Raw genomic sequence first — 19,826 nt, 5'->3', positions numbered from 1 at the left:
GGTTCCACCTTGTTGGCCAGGCTGGTCTCAAACTCCTGACCTAAAATGATCCACCCACCTTGGCCTCCCAAGTGCTGGGATTACAGGCCTGAGCCACCGCACCTGGCCTCAGTCCCCTTATTTTTGTTTCCCTGTTCCTTTCAAACCTGTTTCTTGCTAGAAGTTCTAGCTCCCAAGTCGGGAGGATTTTTTGGGGAAGTAGGAGCTCCTGTGAGTAGGTACTTTTGACACCCTCTTAATTCCATATCAGACCGTAAAATCGGAGCATTGCTCATGAAAAATGGAAACTGTAGTAGTAGAAATTTTTTTTTTTTTTTTTTGAGACAGAGTCTCACTCACTCTGTTGCCCAGGCTGGAGTACAGTGGCTTGATCTCAGCTCACTGCAACCTCCGCCTCCTGGGTTCAAGTGATTCTCCTGCCTCATCCTCCCGGGTAGCTGGGATTACAGGCACCTGCCACCATGCCCAGCTAATTTTTTGTATTTTTAGCAGAAATAGGGTTTCACTGTGTTTACCTGGCTGATCTTAAACTCCTGACCTTGTGATCCACCCACCTCGGCCTCCCAAAGTGCTGGGACTACAAATGGCAAATTTTTGTATTTTGGGTAGAGACGGGGTTTCACCATGGTGGCCAGGCTGGTCACTAACTCCTGATCTCAAGTAATCTGCCCATTTTGGCCTCCCAAAGTGCTGGGATTATAGGCGTGAGCCACTGCATCGGCCTGGTGACAGATTTTTAAAGTAGGAACAAGGAAAGGTATGATTGCTCAATAAATAGTCTCCTAGGCCAGGCGCGGTGGCTCATGCCTATAATACCAATACTTTGGGAGGCCAAGGCGGGTAGATCATGAGGTCAAGAGATTGAGACCATCCTGGCCAACATGGTAAAACCCCGTCTCTACTAAAAATACAAAATTTAGCTGGGTGTGGTGGCATGCACCTGCAGTCCCAGCTACTCAGGAGGCTGAGGCAGGAGAATTGCCTGAACCCGGGAGGTGGAGGTTGCAGTGAGCTGAGATCACGCCACCGAACTCCAGCCTGGCAACAGAGTGAGACTCTGTCTCCAAAAAAAAAAAAAAAAAGCTTCCTGGGTTTCGTAAGATAGTTGTCTGTTCTGTGGGTGGTGGCAGAGGGCTTTATGGGGAGCTGGGGAGGAAAAAAATGCTGGTAATCATTTGCTCTGGGAGGAACCATATCTGGGCAGTCTTGTCTGTCTGTGGTCCTGAGGTCTCTGCCATGCTTTGGGACTGAATAAAGGAGTCTGGGAACTATGATTGGGCCTGGGAGTAAAGGGGAGCAGAAGCCCCAAGGCCGTGTAACTAGGCATGGGGTGAGTGATAAACACAATGGGAAACCTATCTCAGTACAAGGGCCAGCACCACCCCTATCTCCTTCTCCAACCCAAGATGGCCATGCATTATCTTCTTTTTTTTTTTCTTTATTCCCGCCCAGGCTGGAGTGTGGTGGCACAATCGTGGCTCACTACAGCCTTAACCTCCCAGGCTCAGATGATACTCCCAACCCCAGCCTCCTGAATAGCTGGGACTACAGTACAGGCATGCGCCACCAAACCCGGCTAATTTTTGTATATTTTGTAGAGGTGGGGTTTTGCCACATTTCCCAGGCTGGTCTCAAACTCCTGGACTCAGGTGATCCGCCTGCCTTGGCCTCCCAAAGTGCGGATTACAGGCATGAGCCACTGCACCCAGCCACATTATCTTCAGGAAGTCTGTGGATGTCCTCACAGATCTCCTCAGGCAGGAGGAGAGGGCAGTTCAGTCGTACTGAGAAATGCCGGCACAGTAGACAGGTGGTCATGGCTCTCTCTCTCGTGCAGGTGCTGAGCGCCGTCCTCAAGGATCTCTACCACCTGCTGAAGCACGTGGTGCGTCTGGAGCCCGATGACGTGGCCAAGCTCCATGCCCAGTTGGCCCTAGAAGAGCTGGATGACATCATGAAAAACTTCCTGTTCCCTCCACAGAAGCTGGAGAAGAAGATTGTGGTCCTGCCATAGACCTGGCTCCAAGGACATGGAGGAGGCAGGCAGGGCCAGGCACCCAGAGCCATGCCGAGGTCTTCTGGCAGGTGTCCCTGCTGCCTCTTGAGTGCTGGCAGCATGGCTGACCCTTGGGGTGGCTTTATGGTGCTGGTCACTTGGGTCTTCAGGGTCCCTTCCTAAGGCATCTGTTTAGCACTCCCTCATTCAGCCTGAAAGGTGTGCAGTTAAGAGAAAACAATTAGCTGGGCGCAGTGGCTCACGCCTGTAATCCCAGCACTTTGGGAGGCTGAGGCGGGCGGATCATGAGGTCAGGAGATCAAGACCATCCTGGCTAACACAATGAAACCGTGTCTCTACTAAAAATACAAAAAAATTAGCCGGGCGTGGTGGTGGACGCCTGTAGTCCCAGCTACTCAGGAAGCTGAGGCAGGAGAATGGTGTGAACCTGGGAGGCGGAGGTTGCAGTGAGCTGAGATTGCGCCACTGCACTCCAGCCTGGGTGACAGAGCAAGACTTCGTCTCAAAAAAAAAGGAAAACAATTACAAATCTCATTAATCTGCACATTTTTCACTGTCTTCTAGCTTTGAGAGAAGGATGTCTACCTGGTGGAAGTATATTTTAACATGACTGATGGCATTTGACTAATTGTCCACTCTCTTGGAACTTGGGGAGAAGAGATTGGCCACCCATATGTCATCTAGCTCTGTATTCTTCCAGGCTGAGATTCTTCTTCCTCAGGAAAATGAGGAGCAGAGCTGGCCACCCTTGGCTGCTCAAGAAGCATTTCAGAGTAGGAGATGCAGTTGGAGGTGGGGAGGGGAAGGGAATAGTTATCAAATAATGCAAAAGGAAATAAAATTATCTTGGATGGACAGAACAACAGGGCTAAATATGGGTCCTCTGGTGTCGAGATGGAAAACTGTGGAGTTGAAGAGGCTCTGATGCCCAGAAAGGACAATCAGGCTGGTTGACTCTTCCAGAGAAAAAGGGTAAGCCCTGTACTTGTCCTCCCAGGCCATTTTTCTTCACTCCCTCTGCTGCTGTTTGCAAAGTTGCCCTGATTATCAGGAGAAAAGAACCACAAGCATCCAGAGAGTTTACATCCTGCCTTCTGTCCTCTGCTCCTTCAGAAAGATGAATGCCTAGACAATGGTTTCACACTGAATGCAGGCTGGAAAGAATGCATGCTGGTGGCCTGATGCCAGGGCTGTTGAAACAATTTCAGATATAGCACTGTGGTCTCCGCTTTATTTCTTTATGTATTTTGGCCGCTGCATTTTGATTGCAGCTAAAAGAGATAACAGAAAGGACATACTGGCTGGCTGCTTCAGATTATACCTCCCCGTTGTCAACACCTTGATGAGGCCAACCCAGAGCTGCTTGATCAGTCCTCAGCTTTGCGGGGCTAGGTACAGAATTTTATCACAGGATTTTATCCCGCTCTCTGGGGTGACCAGACCCACAGGAATGAAAACGCCGTTTCCAAAAGCTCGAGTGACTGAAGGATCTATGCACAAACATGGCCATTTGCTAGTTAACAACAGGATATTTCTCTCTGGCCAGATCACAGACATGGTTCTGAGTTCAGAACTTCCTTGATGGCATCCCTTTAAAGAGGCCATCTTAGGAACAGAATCACAAGTTAGCTTAGTGAGCAGAGAATTAGAACAAACCTAGCTAGGTGTGTTTAAGGAATATTTCCATTCAGCTAGTGTAGCTAGATTAATTTCTATTCTCCAAATCAAGGATGTATAGAAAATGGGAATTGTGGCTTTCAAATATAAGAAGAATCTCCTTTGGGCCAGCTGCATATACAATAAAAATGCTTGTTTCTTGGCCTTCCTTTAACTGGACTCCACAACCCACTTCAGATCAGCAGGTCGAATGTGTTACACAATCCGTTTCACTTACAACTTCATTTGCATTAACTGCATTCCAGTTCTGAGGACAGATCCTGATTGACCACCTTGATTAGTCTAAGACACTATCTAGTCCAAAACCCTCGAGTGCCTCATGAAGCATCCTAGTACCTTTATCTCTAGTTATAGATCACCTCTTAATTTGAACTGTTTGGCAAGTGGCTAAAAACATCTGTTCTTTATTGGTTTTTTTTTTTGAGGTGGGGTCTCACTGCATTGCCCAGGCTATTCTCAACTTCTGGATTCAAGCAGTCCTCCCCACTCAGCCACCTGAGTACCTGGGACTACAGGTATGTGCCACCATTATGCCTAACTTTATTGATTTATTTTTTCTTTTTCTTTTCTTTTCTTTTTTTTTTTTTTTTTTTTGAGACAGTGTCACCCAGGTTGGGAGTGCAGTGGCACAATCTCGGCTCACTGCAGCCTCCAACTCCTGGACTCAAGCGTCAGCCTCCCAAGTAGCTGGAAGCACAGGTGCGCGCCACCATGCCCAGCTAATGTTTGTTGTTTTTTTTTTTTTTTGAGACGGAGTCTCGCTCTGTCGCCCAGGCTGGAGTGCAGTGGCCGGATCTCAGCTCACTGCAAGCTCCGCCTCCCAGGTTTACGCCAGTCTCCTGCCTCAGCCTCCCGAGTAGCTGGGACTACAGGCGCCCGCCACCTCGCCCGGCTAGTTTTTTGTATTTTTTAGTAGAAACGGGGTTTCACCATGTTAGCCAGGATGGTCTCGATCTCCTGACCTCGTGATCTGCCCGTCTCGGCCTCCCAAAGTGCTGGGATTACAGGCTTGAGCCACCGCGCCCGGCCTAATGTTTGTATTTTTAGTAGAGACAGGGTTTCTCCATGTTGACCAGGCTGATCTCAAACTCCTGGCCTCAGGTGATCTGCCCACCTTGGCCTCCCAAAGTGCTGGGATTACAGGCATGAGCCACCGTGCCTGGCCTTTATTTTAAGACAGAGTTTTGCTCTGTTGCCCAAGCTGGTATAGAGTAGTGCAGTCATGGCTCACTGCAGCCTTAACCTCCTGGGTTCAAGGAATCCTTCCACCTCAGCCGCCAGAGTAGCTGGGATCACAGGTGTGTACCACCACTCCTGGCTAATTTTTAAAATTTTAGCAGAGATGAGGTCTCGCTATGTTGCCCAGACTTGTCTCAAACTCCTAGACTCAAGCAGTCCTCCTGACTCAGTTTCCTAAAGTGTTGGGATTACAGGCATGAGCTACCACGCCTGGCCTATTTTTTTTCTTTTTAACAGGGTCTCACTTTGTCACCCAGGCTGGAGTGAAGTGGCATGATCCTGGCTCACTGCAGCCTCAACCTCCTGGGCTCAAGCAGTCCACCCACCTTAGCATCCCAAGTAGCTGAGACCACAGGTGTGCACTATTGCACCTGGCTAATTTTTTTTTGTAGAGACAGGGTCTTGATATGTTGCCCAGGCTGGTTTTGAACTGCTGGCCTCAAGCAATCCTCCCCTATTAGCCTTCCAAAGCACTGGGTTTATGGGTGTGAACCACCACACTGGGCCCTAATATAATCCTCTTAAACATGACCAAATTATTAAAATTTTCCAGATTTTCTATATTATGTGTGTGTGTGTGTGTGTGTATGAATGACAGTCCTTGGGAAAGAATGTGAAAACTTTAGGATAATAAAAAACACAAAAACGGCCGGGCACAGTGTCTCACGCCTGTAATCCCAACACTTTGGAAGGCCGAGGTGGGCAGATCACCTGAGGTCGGGAGTTCAAGACCAGCCTGACCAACATGGAGAAACCCCGTCTCTACTAAAAATACAAAATTAGCCGGGCATGGTAGCGCATGCCTGTAATCCCAACTACTCGGGAGGCTGAGGCAGGAGAATCGCTTGAACCTGGGAGGTGGAGATTGCGGTGAGCCGAGATTGTGCCACTGCACTCCAGCCTGGGCGACAAGGGAAACTCTGTCCCCACCAAAAAATAAAAGCACAAAAACTTAAACGAAATACACGGGAACAAAAGTGACACTTTCCTGCATGGACCCTGTGAGGTGTGTCTTGCCTCCCACCCCCACCCTGCTCTCTCAGAGACCACCTTACCACCTCCCACCGCCCCTTCTACTGCCGCCTCCACCTGGCCCACTGAGGCTCTGCTGGCCCCTCACCTGCAGCGTCCTCCACCACCCAGTGGCCCGTCTCCTAGACTCCTCTGTGACACTCACTCAGTGTTCTGCTTTGGCTCCGTGCCTCCTCCTCTCCTTTTTCCACTCCTAGGCTCTTCCTCCAGTTCCCAGGCCCGCCATCCACCACCCCCTTGCTCTACAGGGGATGGCTCAGCCTCAGGAGACATGCAGAGACCCCACTTGTGGCTACAGCCAAACCCCAGGCTTCTGCCCAAGCTTCAACTGCTTTTTCAGGTTAGACTTCCTGAACTTTCTGGAGAGTTTCCCCTCTCTGCTTTGTTTTTCTTCCTCCTTGGCACAAACTTGCCCTTCTCTAAGTTCAGTGTTATTTAATCAGAAATCTCTTATCTTTTGCTTTGCTCCTTATCATCTCTCCACACTCATAATTTCCCATATTTCCCAACCTCCTCCTCCACGTCCCCTGCCTCGTTGTTGTTGTTTTTTTTTAATTTTTGTATTTTTAGTAGAGACAGGGTTTCACCATCTTGGCCAGGCTAGTCTTGAACTCCTGAGCTCCTCATGATCCACCTGCCTTGGCCTCCCAGAGTGCTGGGATTACAGGCGTGAGCCACCATGCCTGGCTTTTTTTTTTTTTTTTTTTTTTTTTTTTTGAGACAGTTTTGCTCTGTTGCCCCAGCTGGAGTGCAATGGTGCGATCTTGGCTCACTGCAACATCCGCCTCCCGGGTTCAAGCAATTCTCCTGCCTCAGCCTCCCAAGTAGCTGGGATTACAGGTGTCTGCCACCACACCCAGCTATTTTTTTGTGTTTTTAGTAGAGACAGGGTTTCGCCATGTTGGCCAGGCTGGTCTCCAACTCCTGACCTCAGGTGGTCTGCCCGCCTCGGCCTCTCAAAGTGCTGGGATTACAGGCGTGAGCCACCGCACCCAGCCCTTGCTTCGTTTGTTCACCCTCTCCTGCACTTCTTTGCTTTCCTATGGCTCTGCCTGCCCATCCACATGTAAGAGCCAGTATGCCAGGGACTGGGATGTAGGAAAGCAAACCGCAAGCAATGACAACAATTTATTGAGCACCTATTACATACCAGATGCTGCACTGGGCCCTGAGAACACAACAGTGAATGAAACAGAACTCTTACCCTTGGGGGGAGCTTATGAGGCAGGGGAGGGAGACAGACAACAAATAAGATAAACAATGTCAAGTGGGGCCGGGCGTGGTGGCTGACACCTGTAATCCCACCCAGCACTTTGGGAGGCCGAGGTGGGCGGTCACCTGAGGTCAGGAGTTCGAGACCAGCTTGGCCAACATGGCGAAACCCTGTCTCTACTAAAAATACAAAAATTAGCCAGGCATGGTGGGGCGCGCCTGTCATCCCAGCTACTCAGGAGGCTGAGGTATGAGAATCTCTTGAACCCAGGAGGCAGAGGTTGCAGTGAGCTGAGATCGTGCTACTGCACTCCAGCCTGGGTGACAGAGCAAGACTCTGTCTCAAAAAAACAGAAGAAAAGGAAAAAAAAATCAAGTGGTGAGAGATGCTATGGAGAAAATAAAGTCAGGAGGGAGGAGGGTGGGAACAGTAAGTTGAGATTTGTTGTTCAGAGGTAGCCTTGCTGAGAAGTTGCTATTTGAATAATGATCAGGAGGTGAATTAGCACTGAAATAATGGGGAAAGATCGTTCCAAGTAACGGGAACAGCAAGTGCGAAGGCCCAGAGGTAAGAGCAGGTCTCAGGAGGGAGGGGTGCTGAAGTAAGAGGATCGCTTGAGTCCAGGAGTTTGAGGCAGCAGTGAGCTATGACTGCACCTCTGCACTCCAGCCTGGGCGACAGAGTGAGGCCTTGCCCCGAAATGGAAAAAATGAAAGAAATACATATAACCATACCCAGCCAGTTTTTCCCCTCCATAAAAAGGAAGCAGTGATCCCCAGCCCCCTTCATGCCATCCCCCAACTAGGCCTCAGTGGCTCTGTTGTTTCAGCTCCTCTTCTCTGGTAGCAGCAGTTTCTCCTCAGTGGCCCAAAAAGAGGAGAGCAAGCGTGTTGATCTACCCTGGGCCTATCCACCTGTTGTGTCCCTTTGTCTGCGAAGGTGACCGAATGAAGCACTGCCTGCCACTTAACTGTGCCTCTTGCCCAACTGTTTGCCACATTGGAGGGCTGGCTACAACATGTGAAATTGGATCAATTGATAAGCCGAGAGATGAGTCATCTGACCTGTGAAAACCAGATAAGCTTCTGCAGTCTGCACAAAAATCTAAAATCTTGGCCAGAATTTCTGTGGCAAAGGGAGAGAGTCAGAAAACGGAGCTGTGAGAGGTGCCACATTTCCCTGACCATGAGGGGTCTTCTTCCCCAATACGTCCCTTCCCCCAGCAGCAGCCTTGACCTCAGAGGGCCTGGCTGTGTCCTCAGCAAGCTCTGCAGCCATAGACATGCTGCAGTCACATGCAGCAGCCACACTGCAGTGCGCGGCACCTCTGCCTGCCATGCTCCACTCTGTTGGAACTGAATCACCGCTTGGGGGTTGGGAACCTGTGTTGCTCCTTACAATACCCGGTGCTGCCTCTTTCCTGCAGGCAGAGTTCAGGGCTGTGCTCAGCGCCCTCTGCACAAACTGGCAAGGTGAGAGGGGAATGCAGACCCCACCTTCGACCCTGGAAAGCTGAAACATCATTCGAGGGGTCATCACCTGTTGTCCTCCCCTGTTCTTCATAGGGAGTCAGTAGCCCCACGCTGCCAGGCCTCAGTTTTTGTGCCCCTCCCCCAGAATGCCCTCTGCGGTTCTTCGTAACACAGTGTTGCAGGATCAGTGTTTGCATTTCCTTTAATTTGGAAAGTCATTTTCCATCCATAAGCTTGTCTGATTCTCACAACAATCCTGAAGAACAGGGAGGCAGGCTCTTGGCATCCTCCCTTAGTGAGATTTGGCTCCAAGTCTGCTGGGTCGCAGCCAGGAGCCTGTTTACTGCATCGGAAGACCCTCCATGAAATGTTTTGAACATCTGTTGAATACAATGGAGCTTCTCCCGCTCAAAGTGAGTACAGAATTAAAAGCCTTTCAAGCAGAGTAGAGTTTGAGATGCAAACTCAGGTACTCACATATACACATGAACCCCAACACGTGGGTCCCACCAAGAAGGCGTTTGCGCTCTGCTGACACATGGGCTGCCTACCACCTCCCGCGTGCTGGCCCTTTGCCCTCAAGTCTGAGGGGCGGTACAGCCCACAGGTACAATGCCCAGCTGCTGCGCGTATTTGTGTACATTTTCAGATGATATGTGATGTGAATTAGAACAAGTTTAATGTATATGTAGTTTGGCACTTTTTTTTTTTTTTTTTTTTTTTGGAGACAGTCTCTCTTTGCCGCCTAGGCTGGAGTGCAGTGGCACAATCACAGCTCACTGAAATCTCTACTTCCCAGGCTTAGGTGATCCTCCCACCTCAGCCTCCCGAGTAGCTGGAACTGCAGACATGCAGCACCACACCCAGCTAATTTTTTTTTTTTTTAGATGGAGTCTTGCTCTGTTGTCCAGGCTGGAGTGCAGTGATGCAATCTCGGTTCATTGCAACCTCTGCCTCCCGGGTTCAAGCAATTATCCTGCCTCAGCCTCCCGAGTAGCTGGGACTACAGGGGCGTGCTACCATGCCCGGCTAATTTTTGTTTTTTTAAAAAGTAGAAACAGGGTTTGCCATGTTGCCCAGGCTGGTCTCGAACTCCTGGGCTCAAAAAATCCACCTGCCTCGGCCTCCCAAAGTGCTGGGATTACAGGCATGAACCACTGCGCCCAGCACAATACATGTTAATTCCCTTGACCCTCACACTCTGAGATAGGTCTTACTATGACTACGGATGGGAAAACTGAGGCACACAAGAGGCAAATTACTTGCCCAGATTACATGACCAGTAAGGAGAAGCTAAACCAGTATTTGGATCCAGGTAGTCTGGCTCCAAAGGCTGTGCTTTTTACCACTGTGCTTTGCTGCTACCCAATAGATACTGTATTTCCAAAGAAAGAAAAATTCCCACAATCTCACTTCAACTCCTACCCAAGATTACCACTGACAAACTGGTGCAAAATCCCTCTAGATCTTTATTTATTACCATATTTTATTACCCCAAATAGTGTCCCACATCATTTTTTCTGAGTCATATACCTTGGAGACACTCATATCAGTACTCACAGATCTCTTCCTTTGTGATGATGGCATGGCTTCCATTGTTTGGGTAAACTGCAGCTCATGCATTTGTTTATTGATGGTTCTGTTGACTTGTTTCTAACTTCCAATGGTTTTTCAATGGTTCTCAAACATAACTTTGCATACTGAAATGTTACTATGCAATAGGTCTTAAGAGGTTGCAGTGCCAGATCAAAAGAGTGTAACCATTTAAAATGTTAGTACCAAATGTCCCCCCAAAAGTTTGTACACGTCTACATTCCCCCACCCTCGGCTGGCTTTGCTTTAACACCCGTGAAATGCAAAAGCTCAGTCTCAAAGCAGTGTTGATACCGTTCTCTAAATAATTCAGGACTAGGAAATCTTCAGGCCTGGAGTTTTCTGTGTACCAAAACCACCATCAGGGACACGCTAATATGCTTTGCAAGTTACGCCCACCAGCAGCCATGTCCCAGGTGCAAATACTAATTAGTGGCTTATAATTACTAGTTAGTGGCTTATAAGTACTCATCCGGGAGAGAAATCCTGAGCCCCTGCAGGTCTATTTAAAAGAGGTTTCTCATCTCTGAGACTCTGCCCTTAGTGTATAGGGTATGCCTTCTCATGGGGTTTGGAATGTCCCTAGAATAATGACTGTATTTCCCAAATCAGATTCAGGACGTAAGGTCTGATGGCCCCTTAAAGTACTGGGTTCATCTGGAAAGTCTAGATTGAATGGTTGTACCTCTGCATCACTGTATGTCAAGATCACGATTATAGTTAACACTCTACAGAACTTATTATGCTCTTCTGTGCATGTGACACATATTAATCCCTTTAACCCTCACACTGGGCCTGTGAGATAGGTCTTACTGTGACCCTGTTCTACAGATAGGAAAACTGAGGCACACATGAGGCTAACTGCCTCAGATGACATAGCCAGTTAGAAGCAGCCAAACCAGTACTGGACCCAAGCAGTCTGGCTCCAAAGGCTATGCTTTTTCCCACCGTGCTTGCTGCTACCTGATACATAGATACTATATTTCCAAATTGTTAAAATCTGTTCTTAGTGGAAGTGGATAAAGAAAGTGGTTCCCACGCCGTGGTCATGCCTTAATCCCAGCACTTTGGGAGGCCAAGGCAGGTGGATCTCTTGAGATCTGGAGTTCAAGACCAGCCCGGCCAACATGGTGAACCCCATCTCTACTAAAAATGTAAAAATTAGCCAGGTGTGGTGGTGTGCACCTGTAGTCCCACCTACTCAGGAGGCTGAGGCAGGAGAATCACTTGAGCCCAGGAGGTGGAGGTTGCAGTGAGCCGAGATTGTGCCACCGCTCTCCAGCCTGGGTGACACAGCGAGACTGCGTCTCAGAAAAAAAGAAAGAGTGATTCCCTGCTTGTTTAAATGAAACACCTGCCGGGCGCGGTGGCTCAAGCCTGTAATCCCAGCACTTTGGGAGGCCGAGACGGGCGGATCACAAGGTCAGGAGATCGAGACTACCCTGGCTAATACGGTGAAACCCCGTCTCTACTAAAGAATACAAAAAACTAGCCGGGCGACGAGGCGGGCGCCTGTAGTCCCAGCTACTTGGGAGGCAGAGGCAGGAGAATGGCGTAAACCTGGGAGGCGGAGCTTGCAGTGAGCTGAGATCCGGCCACCGCACTCCAGCCTGGGAGACAGAGCCAGACTCCGTCTCAAAAAAAAAAAAAAAAAAAAAAATAAATGAAACACCTACGTCAAGTTAAGCTTTAGCCCAAATAGCCTCAAAAGAGTGTCCTAGTACATTAAAACCCAACCTCAAGCCAGGCACAGTGGTTTGTAATCCTAGCTACTCGGGAGGCCTCGGCAGAGGGATCATTTGAGCCCAGGAGTTCGAGGCCAGCCTGGGCAACACAGCAAAGCATCTCTGGGAAAACGACCACAGAAACAACCTCAAACACCAAAATTTGTTTTACCTCTTGTGTGTGACCTTGTAGTTTGCCCAGAAGCTGGAAGGAGGTGTATGAAAGCTCCACAGCCCACCTGCTCCTGCACTTTCGCAGCTTTGGTAAATCGCTTATGGAAAGGCTTCTTTTGTAGGATGGCCAAGATAGTAAACATCCAAGACTGCCTTCCTGGGAGCAGGGGAAGCAGAAAGGCATGTGGCAAGTGTGCAACATAGAAAATGTAGCAAGTCGGCCGGGCGCGGTGGCTCAAGCCTGTAATCCCAGCACTTTGGGAGGCCGAGGCGGGCGGATCACAAGGTCAGGAGATCGAGACCATCCTGGCTAACACGGTGAAACCCCGTCTCTACTAGAAAATACAAAAAACTAGCCGGGCGAGGTGGCGGGCGCCTGTAGTCCCAGCTACTCGGGAGGCTGAGGCAGGAGAATGGCGTGAACCCGGGAGGCGGAGCTTGCAGTGAGCTGAGATCTGGCCAGTGCACTCCAGCTTGGGTGACAGAGCGAGACTCCGTCTCAAAAAAAAAAAAAAAAGAAAATGTAGCAAGTCTTCCCATGAACTCCAGAAATGTCTTTTTTGAAGGTTGTTGCTTTCCTATTCATTTCCTATAAGCAGGGCTTCAATTTTCAGATATCATTCTCAGAATAACATTGTCTCATTTTTGTTTGTTTGTTTTTTGTTTTGTTTTTTTGAGACAGGGTCTCACTCTGTCATTCAGGCTGGAGTGCAGTGGCGCAATCTCGGCTCACCTGCAACCTCCACCTCCCGAGTTCAAGGGATTCTCCTGCCTCAGCCTCCTGAGTTGCTGGGGCTACAGGCACACACCACCACACACGACTACTTTTTTTTATTTTTTAGTAGAGATGGGGTTTCACCATGTTGGCCAGGCTGGTCTTGAACTTCCAACCTCAAGAGATCAGTCCACCTTGACCTCCCAAAGTACTGGGAAATACAGGCATGAGCCACTGAGCCCAGCCTACAGTGTATCTTTTTTTTTTTTTGAGATGGAGTTCCACTCTTGTTGCCCAGGCTGGAGTGCAATGGTGTAATCTCGGCTCACTGCAACCTCCACCTCCCGGCTTCAAGCAATTCTCCTGCCTCTGCGTCCTGAGTAGCTGGGATTACAGGCATGCACCACCACACCCGGTTAATTTTGTATTTTTGGTAGAGACAAGGTTTCTCCATGTTGGTCAGGCTGGTCTCAAACTCCCGACCTCAGGTGATCCACCCACTTTGGCTTCCCAAAGTGCTAGGATTACAGGCGTGAGCCACTGTGCCCGGCCTACAGTGTATCATTTCTAACAGTTATTCCTTACAAGAAGCTCAGAGCATAAATACATTAATAGCTCTATTCCCATACCATTCCTTGAGAGAGGAAAAAGAAGCTGGGTTAATGGCCCTCTTTGGAGAAGGGAAAAATAAGGTTCAGAGAAGTCAATTATTGCAAATAAAAAGTCAACCAGTTGGCCAGCCCCTAACTCCAGCACGGAGCTGCAGGAGGCTGAGGGCAGGAGCCTCAGCACCCGTGTAGTGCCGGAGCGACAGGAGCACCTCTGCTGGGGAACTAGGAAAGCTACTGGGCCTTGAAGTGGTTTATTAAATGATGTCAGATTTCATCTTTACTGTCTACCTTAAGAGCAAGAGCTAGCTCAGAAGAGCTCCTGGGTGGGGTTTTTCTAATATATCATCACACACACAGGTAGCCACCTGGCGCTGGGGAGAACAAAGCGGCCTGCTCTGTACTCCCAGAGTCTCTAGAGCCACCCCCAACACACACACACACCTTTATTGGACCACACACCACCTTCAAAACTTCAAAACTTGGCGGCCATGTTAATCCTAGAGAAAGGCCACCCTGAAAATAGGCTGTCTATGAAGAGAAGAGAATGGGAATGCTAATGTTTCAAAGACCTGAGATTTTTGCTGTTCCGAGATTTCAACGGACAGGCGCTAAGTTGTGGGTCTTTCTCTGTGGCCAAGACCAGGGCGGTGTGAGGGAGAGTCATAGGGACTCTATTCCCCAAAAGAGAGCAGCTCAGACCCCTCATGAGTCTCTAGAGACTACCCTTCCCCATGTCTGGGTGAGGAAAACCCCACAGTGCAGAAGTTCTGTCCTTTAGAAAACAAAGTAAATCCAAGTTGTTTTGACAGCTCTGTCCTCGTACAGACAAGGGCTGGCTGGGTTTTTCCCAGTTCTCCTGGAAAGAAAGCAGACAGCAACTTAGCGAACAAAATGGTTGTTGAAATCCAATTCCAGGTGCATCGGAGAGACCTGGGGACTCCTCTCGTCCATCTGATCCTGTTCCTCTGTTTCTCCCTGGCTCTCCTTCCTAATTTCCAACTCAAATCCACATCCTTCCTTCTTTTATTTTGTTCCTTTTGGCTTGACAGCTCATTAGTCCATTGTTAACTTTTTTGTTTTTGTTTTTGAGGCAGTGTCTTGCTCTGTCACCCAGGCTGGAGTGCAGTGACACAATCTCAGCTCACTGCAACCTCCGCCTCCCAGGTTCAAAGGATTCTTGTGCCTCAGCCTCCCGAGTAGCTGGGATTACAGGCGTGCATCACCACGCCCGGCTAATTTTTTTTGTATTTTTAGTAGAGACGGGGTTTCGCCATGTTGGCCAGGCTGGTCTCGATCTCCTGACCTCAAGTGAGCCACCAGCCTCAATCCCTCCAAGTGCTGGGATTACAGGCGTGAGCCACTGCACCCAGCCCATTGTTAAGTTTTTAAGGTCAGTAAATTAAACAGGTGCCAACACCGTGGCAGGCCTGGTGCTGGAGGAAAATGGACAGACACTCTTCTTACATGCTCTAGAACTCACCGCCTGACTGGCTGGCTCTTGACTGGCCTCTCGGTGCCAGAAATGCACTTGTAAGTGTGAGCTGAGGAGAACCCTCGGGCTGTTTTCTCAACCCTGGATGCAGAATAGAATTGCCTGGGGAATTTTTTTTTTTTTTTAATTCAAGCCTGTGGTCCACCCCCAGTGATTCTGATTAAATTGATCTGGGATGGGTTCCAGGCATTCGTGATTTTTAAAAAGCTCTGCAGTTTTCCAAAGCCTACTGTGCAAAACCCTGCCAGACATGGGAATCACTACATTGGCTTATCTGATGAGAAAAGAAATTTGGGGAGTGGGGGTCCTAGCCAAAAATAAAATAAAATTAACTGCTGCAAGTAGGACATATTTTGGCAGGGGGTCCCCTCCAACAAAGGCACTGATGGGAATGGCCCCTACCCTCAGCTCTGCTCTAGCTGCTTTTATAAAGGGTCTAACTTTGGACCTCCTGTGTGACAGTGACTAATGATGTCTTTCATCAAGAAAGAAGACATAAAGCAGAAGTGCCAGCACAATTAAGAATTGTGGGACCATGGCCAGGCACGGTGGCTCACGCCTGTAATCCCAGTACTTTGGAGGCTGAGGCAGGTGGATCACTTGAGGTCAGGAGTTTGAGACCAGTCTGGCCAATGTGGTGAAACCCCGTCTCTACTAAAAATATTTTTTAGGCCAGGTGCGGTGGCTCAAGTCTGTAACCTCACAGGAGAATGGCGTAAACCCGGGAGGCGGAGCTTGCAGTGAGCTGAGATCCGGCCACTGCACTCCAGTCTGGGCGACAGAGCGAGACTCCGTCTCAAAAAAAAAAAAAAAAAAATATATATATATATATATATTACGCCATTCTCCTGCCTCAGCCTCCCGAGTAGCTGGGACTACAGGAGCCCGCCACCTCGCCCGGCTAGTTTTTGTATTTTTAGTAGAGACGGGGTTTCACCGTGTTAGCCAGGATGGTCTCGATCTCCTGACCTCGTGATCCGCCCATCTCGGCCTCCCAAAGTGCTGGGATTACAGGCTTGAGCCACCGCGCCCGGCCTATATATATTTTTTAAAAATTAGCCAGGTGTGGTGGCGCACGCCTCTAATCCCAGCTACTCAGGAGGCTGAGGCAGGAGAATTGCTTGAACCCGGGAGGCGGAGGTTGCAGTGAGCCAAGATCACACCATACATTCCAGTCTGGAAGACAGAGGGAGGTTCTGTCTCAGAAAAAAGAATTGTGGGGCCAGGCTTGGCTCACACCTGTAATCCCAATACTATTTTTTTTTTTTTTTTTTGGAGAGTTTCGCTCTTGTCACCCAGGTTAGAGTGCACCATCTCAGCTCACTGCAACCTCTGCCTCCCGGGTTCAAGTGATTCTCCTGCCTCAGTCTCCTGAGTAACTGAGACTACAGGCGAGCGCCACCACGCCCCGCTAATTTTTTAGTAGAGACGGGGTTTCACCGTGTTAGCCAGGATGGTCTCAATCTCCTGACCTTGTGATCTGCCCAACTCAGCCTCCCAAAGTGCTGGGATTACAGGTGTGAGCCACCACACCCAGCCTAATCCCAACACTTTAGGAGGCTGAGGTGGAAAGATCGCTCGATCCCAGGAGTTCGAGACCAGGCTGGGCAACATAGTGAATCCCCATCTCTACAAAAAATACAAAAATTAGCCAGGCATGGTGGCACGTGGTCCCGGCTATTCAGGAGGCTGAGATGGGAGGATCACTTGAGCCCGAGAGGTTGAGGCTGCAGTGAGCCGTGATGGCACCACTGCACTCCAGCCTGAGCAACAGAGCAAGACTGAGGAAAAAAAAAAAGAATTGTAGTTGATGTTATTGTAGCAAGAGCCAAACAAATTCGGAACAAGCTTACCTTAAGTGTAGACAGGGATTGTGTTCCGCCAGCCTGGGAAAGAGTGTGCACTTGTGTGTCCATTTTGTGTCACATAACTGTACACGTGTGTGGTGCAGACACTTGCGTGGGAGTAGGCTTACAATGCCAAAAGGAGAGAACCTCTCCCTGGGACTTCCCTGGGTGGGAGGACATTGCTGCTGACATCACCAGGCTTGGAAATCCTTTCTTCAGGGAAAAGCCTTCTTCTAGGGGAATCCTAGAGCCGTATTTAGCATGTGCCTCCCCCTTTTGTCCAGGACCACTGTGGTCCTCGATGAGGAGGTCAGTGTGGACTGCCCCAGCGGGGGTGTGCCAACCGAGCCATGTGCCTTTTTATAATTCCCTCAAAGGTGCCAGAAGAGCTGGCACAGCTCTGCAGACTCCGCCTTTCCCTGCTAAATTCTCTCAAAGGAACAGTGGGAGGAATTTAAATAAAGGAAATCACTCCATTTTTGGCTACCACTAATTCTAAATCCTGGCCCTTCCACTTTATTTACTGCTTTCATTGTAAACTGAGGTTGTGAAAGCTTTTTCACATGCATCCATGTATGATAGAGACTTCACCCCACCCTGCCCCAGCTTATAAGGAAATCCTGTGAACTGAGAATTTATCTTCATTTTTTTTTTACACCATGGGGTCTCTCTATGCTGTCCAGGCTGGTCTCAAACTCCTGGACTCAAGCAATCCTCCCACTTCAGCCTCCTGAGTAGCTGGGACGATAGGCACATGGCACTGTTCCTGTCCTTAAAATACCTCTTTATTACAAAATTGTTTTACTTATTAATAGAAATTTCAGAGAAAAAAATCCATTGTTCTACCACTTGGTTTTAATATCAAACCTATTAATATGTTATTAAACCTGAATTTTTTTTTTTTTTTTTTAGTTTCACTCTTGTTGCCCAGGCTGGAGTGGTGCAGTGGCGTAATCTCGGTTCACCACAACCTCCGCCTCCCAGGTTCAAGTGATTCTCCTGCCTCAGTCTCCCGAGTAGCTGGGATTACAGGCATGCGCCACCATGCCCAGCTAATTTTATATTTTTAGTAGAGACATGGTTTCTCCCTGTTGGTCAGGCTGGTCTTGAACTCCTGACCTCAGGTGATCTGCCTGCCTCAGCCTCCCAAAATGGGATTACAGGTGTGAGCCACTGCGCCCAGCCTAAACCTGGTCTTAATGATCAAACCTGACCTTGATATTTGGGTGAACTTCTCACCTGCCTTTAATTCATTTTTTTTTTTTTTTTTTTTTTTTAGATGGTGTCTTGCTCTGTCGCCAGGTTGGAGTGGCAGTGGCGCAATCTTGGCTCACTGCAACCTCTGCCTCCCGGGTTCAAATGATTCTCCTGCCTCAGCCTCCCGAGTAGTTGGGACTACAGGTGCATACCACCACGCCCAGCTAATTTTTGTATTTTTAGTAGAGGTGGGGTTTTACCATGTTGACCAGGATGATCTCAGTCTCCTGACCTTGTGACCCACCCACCTCAGCCTCCCAAAGTGCCGGGATTACAGGCGTGAGCCACTGTGCCTAGCCTAATTCATACGATTTTAAAGAAAACAACAACATAAATGTAGGTATGCATACATAACAATTGGGTCTCCTGTTCATTACTTAACACTGCATAGGTGTCTGGAGTATTCCTCCATTGTCCTCATGAACATATTTTTTTTTTTTTTTTTTTTTGAGACGGAGTCTCGCTCTGTCGCCCAAGCTGGAGTGAAGTGGCCAGATCTCAGCTCACTGCAAGCTCCGCCTCCCGGGTTCACGCCATTCTCCTGCCTCAGCCTCCCGAGTAGCTGGGACTACAGGCGCCCGCCACCTCGCCCGGCTAGTTTTTTGTATTTTTTAGTAGAGACGGGGTTTCACCGTGTTAGCCAGGATGGTCTCGATCTCCTGACCTTGTGATCCGCCCGTCTCGGCCTCCCAAAGTGCTGGGATTACAGGCTTGAGCCACCGCGCCCGGCCACATGAACATATTTTTTAGTAGCTGCACCATATTCCACCAAAAAGATAAGTGTTGAAAATTGCCTTCTGGGTTTTTTTTTTTCTACACTCTCCTAGAGGAGGGAGAGAAAAGAAAGATGGCTGGGAAGAGCTTCTGTTTAGGATTCCGAGAAAAGCATCTCCAGGTCTGATTTGATATTCGGTTATCGCTCTAGTGTGCCCCTCCTAATCCTGACCTTCAAGCCAGCATAAAAGAACCTGGCCCCTTAGCAGGGGCTGACCGCTTTGCCTCCAGCAGAGCAGAGGCCCCTTAATTTGAAATGAAACAATTCTTCCATCAAAGGAGAGAGAGACTGTAGTTAAAATTGAACCATTCTAACGGCAGCACAGGAAAGTCCTTAAGCCTGCTTCTTCAAACATAGCACCTGGAAATGGTCCTGATTACAGAGTGCTTGTCAGTAAGAGGGGAAAGTTATGAAAGGATAACTTTGTTTGGTAGTAGCTGCTTTGCTGTAGTCAAGACACACACTTTCCACTTTGAATTATGTATTAACTAGTATTGCAGCTGAAGCCGCCTTGAAGCGAAAGCCCTGTTTGGTCAGCTGGGGGAACATAACCTGCTACTATTCAGGAGCCATTTTCAGTTCACCCTCCTTAGCTTCAAGAGGTTTTCATGGTGGTCAGCCCAGGGAAAGTGGGTGGGGACGAAACCTGGAGGGTTGGAGGCAGCCTGGGTAGCTTGGCTGCCATCCTCTATTCTGTTTTGCTTTGCTGGAAGTGATGGGCTGGATGCCAGGGAGGAGCAGTGAAGCGTGAGGGCAGAGGGTGAGGGGGCAGCCTATAGAGCTCAGATGCCCCTCCTCCCACCTCCTGCTCAAAGCCACTCACTAGGAGACAGCAGAGCAGAACTGTGGGATGATGGAGCACCTGGGTCCTGGCAAGGTTGCTCTGCAGCTTCTAGCACCAGTGATGGCAGAGAGGTTACAGGTACAAGATATTTGAGCATTTCATGAGTTTGGATTTGAAATTTCATTGAGGCTGGGTGCGGTGGCT

The 19,826-nt window shown here is 49.0% G+C and overlaps 2 protein-coding genes across 2 annotated transcripts in view; both read left to right on the top strand.

The window, feature by feature from the left end:
* Positions 1-2,346, top strand: part of LOC115895295 (transport and Golgi organization protein 6 homolog) — a 121,725-nt gene extending 119,379 nt beyond the window's left edge. The window contains exon 4 of the mRNA XM_030925537.1: positions 1,838-2,346. Within this exon, the coding sequence (XP_030781397.1) occupies positions 1,838-2,014 (177 nt within the window). The 3' untranslated portion in view covers positions 2,015-2,346. The remainder of the gene's footprint in view (positions 1-1,837) is intronic.
* Positions 2,347-2,418: 72 nt separating this feature from the next.
* The window catches only part of HAS3 (hyaluronan synthase 3), a 35,494-nt gene continuing 18,086 nt past the window's right edge, over positions 2,419-19,826 (top strand). The window contains exon 1 of the mRNA XM_010355028.2: positions 2,419-4,209. The gene's annotated coding sequence lies outside the window, so the exon portion shown is untranslated. The remainder of the gene's footprint in view (positions 4,210-19,826) is intronic.

The sequence above is a fragment of the Rhinopithecus roxellana genome, chromosome 20, assembly GCF_007565055.1.
Source record: "Rhinopithecus roxellana isolate Shanxi Qingling chromosome 20, ASM756505v1, whole genome shotgun sequence".
Taxonomy (NCBI): Eukaryota; Metazoa; Chordata; class Mammalia; order Primates; family Cercopithecidae; genus Rhinopithecus; species Rhinopithecus roxellana.
The sequence above is the reverse complement of the archived record's forward strand: the minus strand, read 5'-3'. Positions and strand labels throughout refer to the sequence as shown.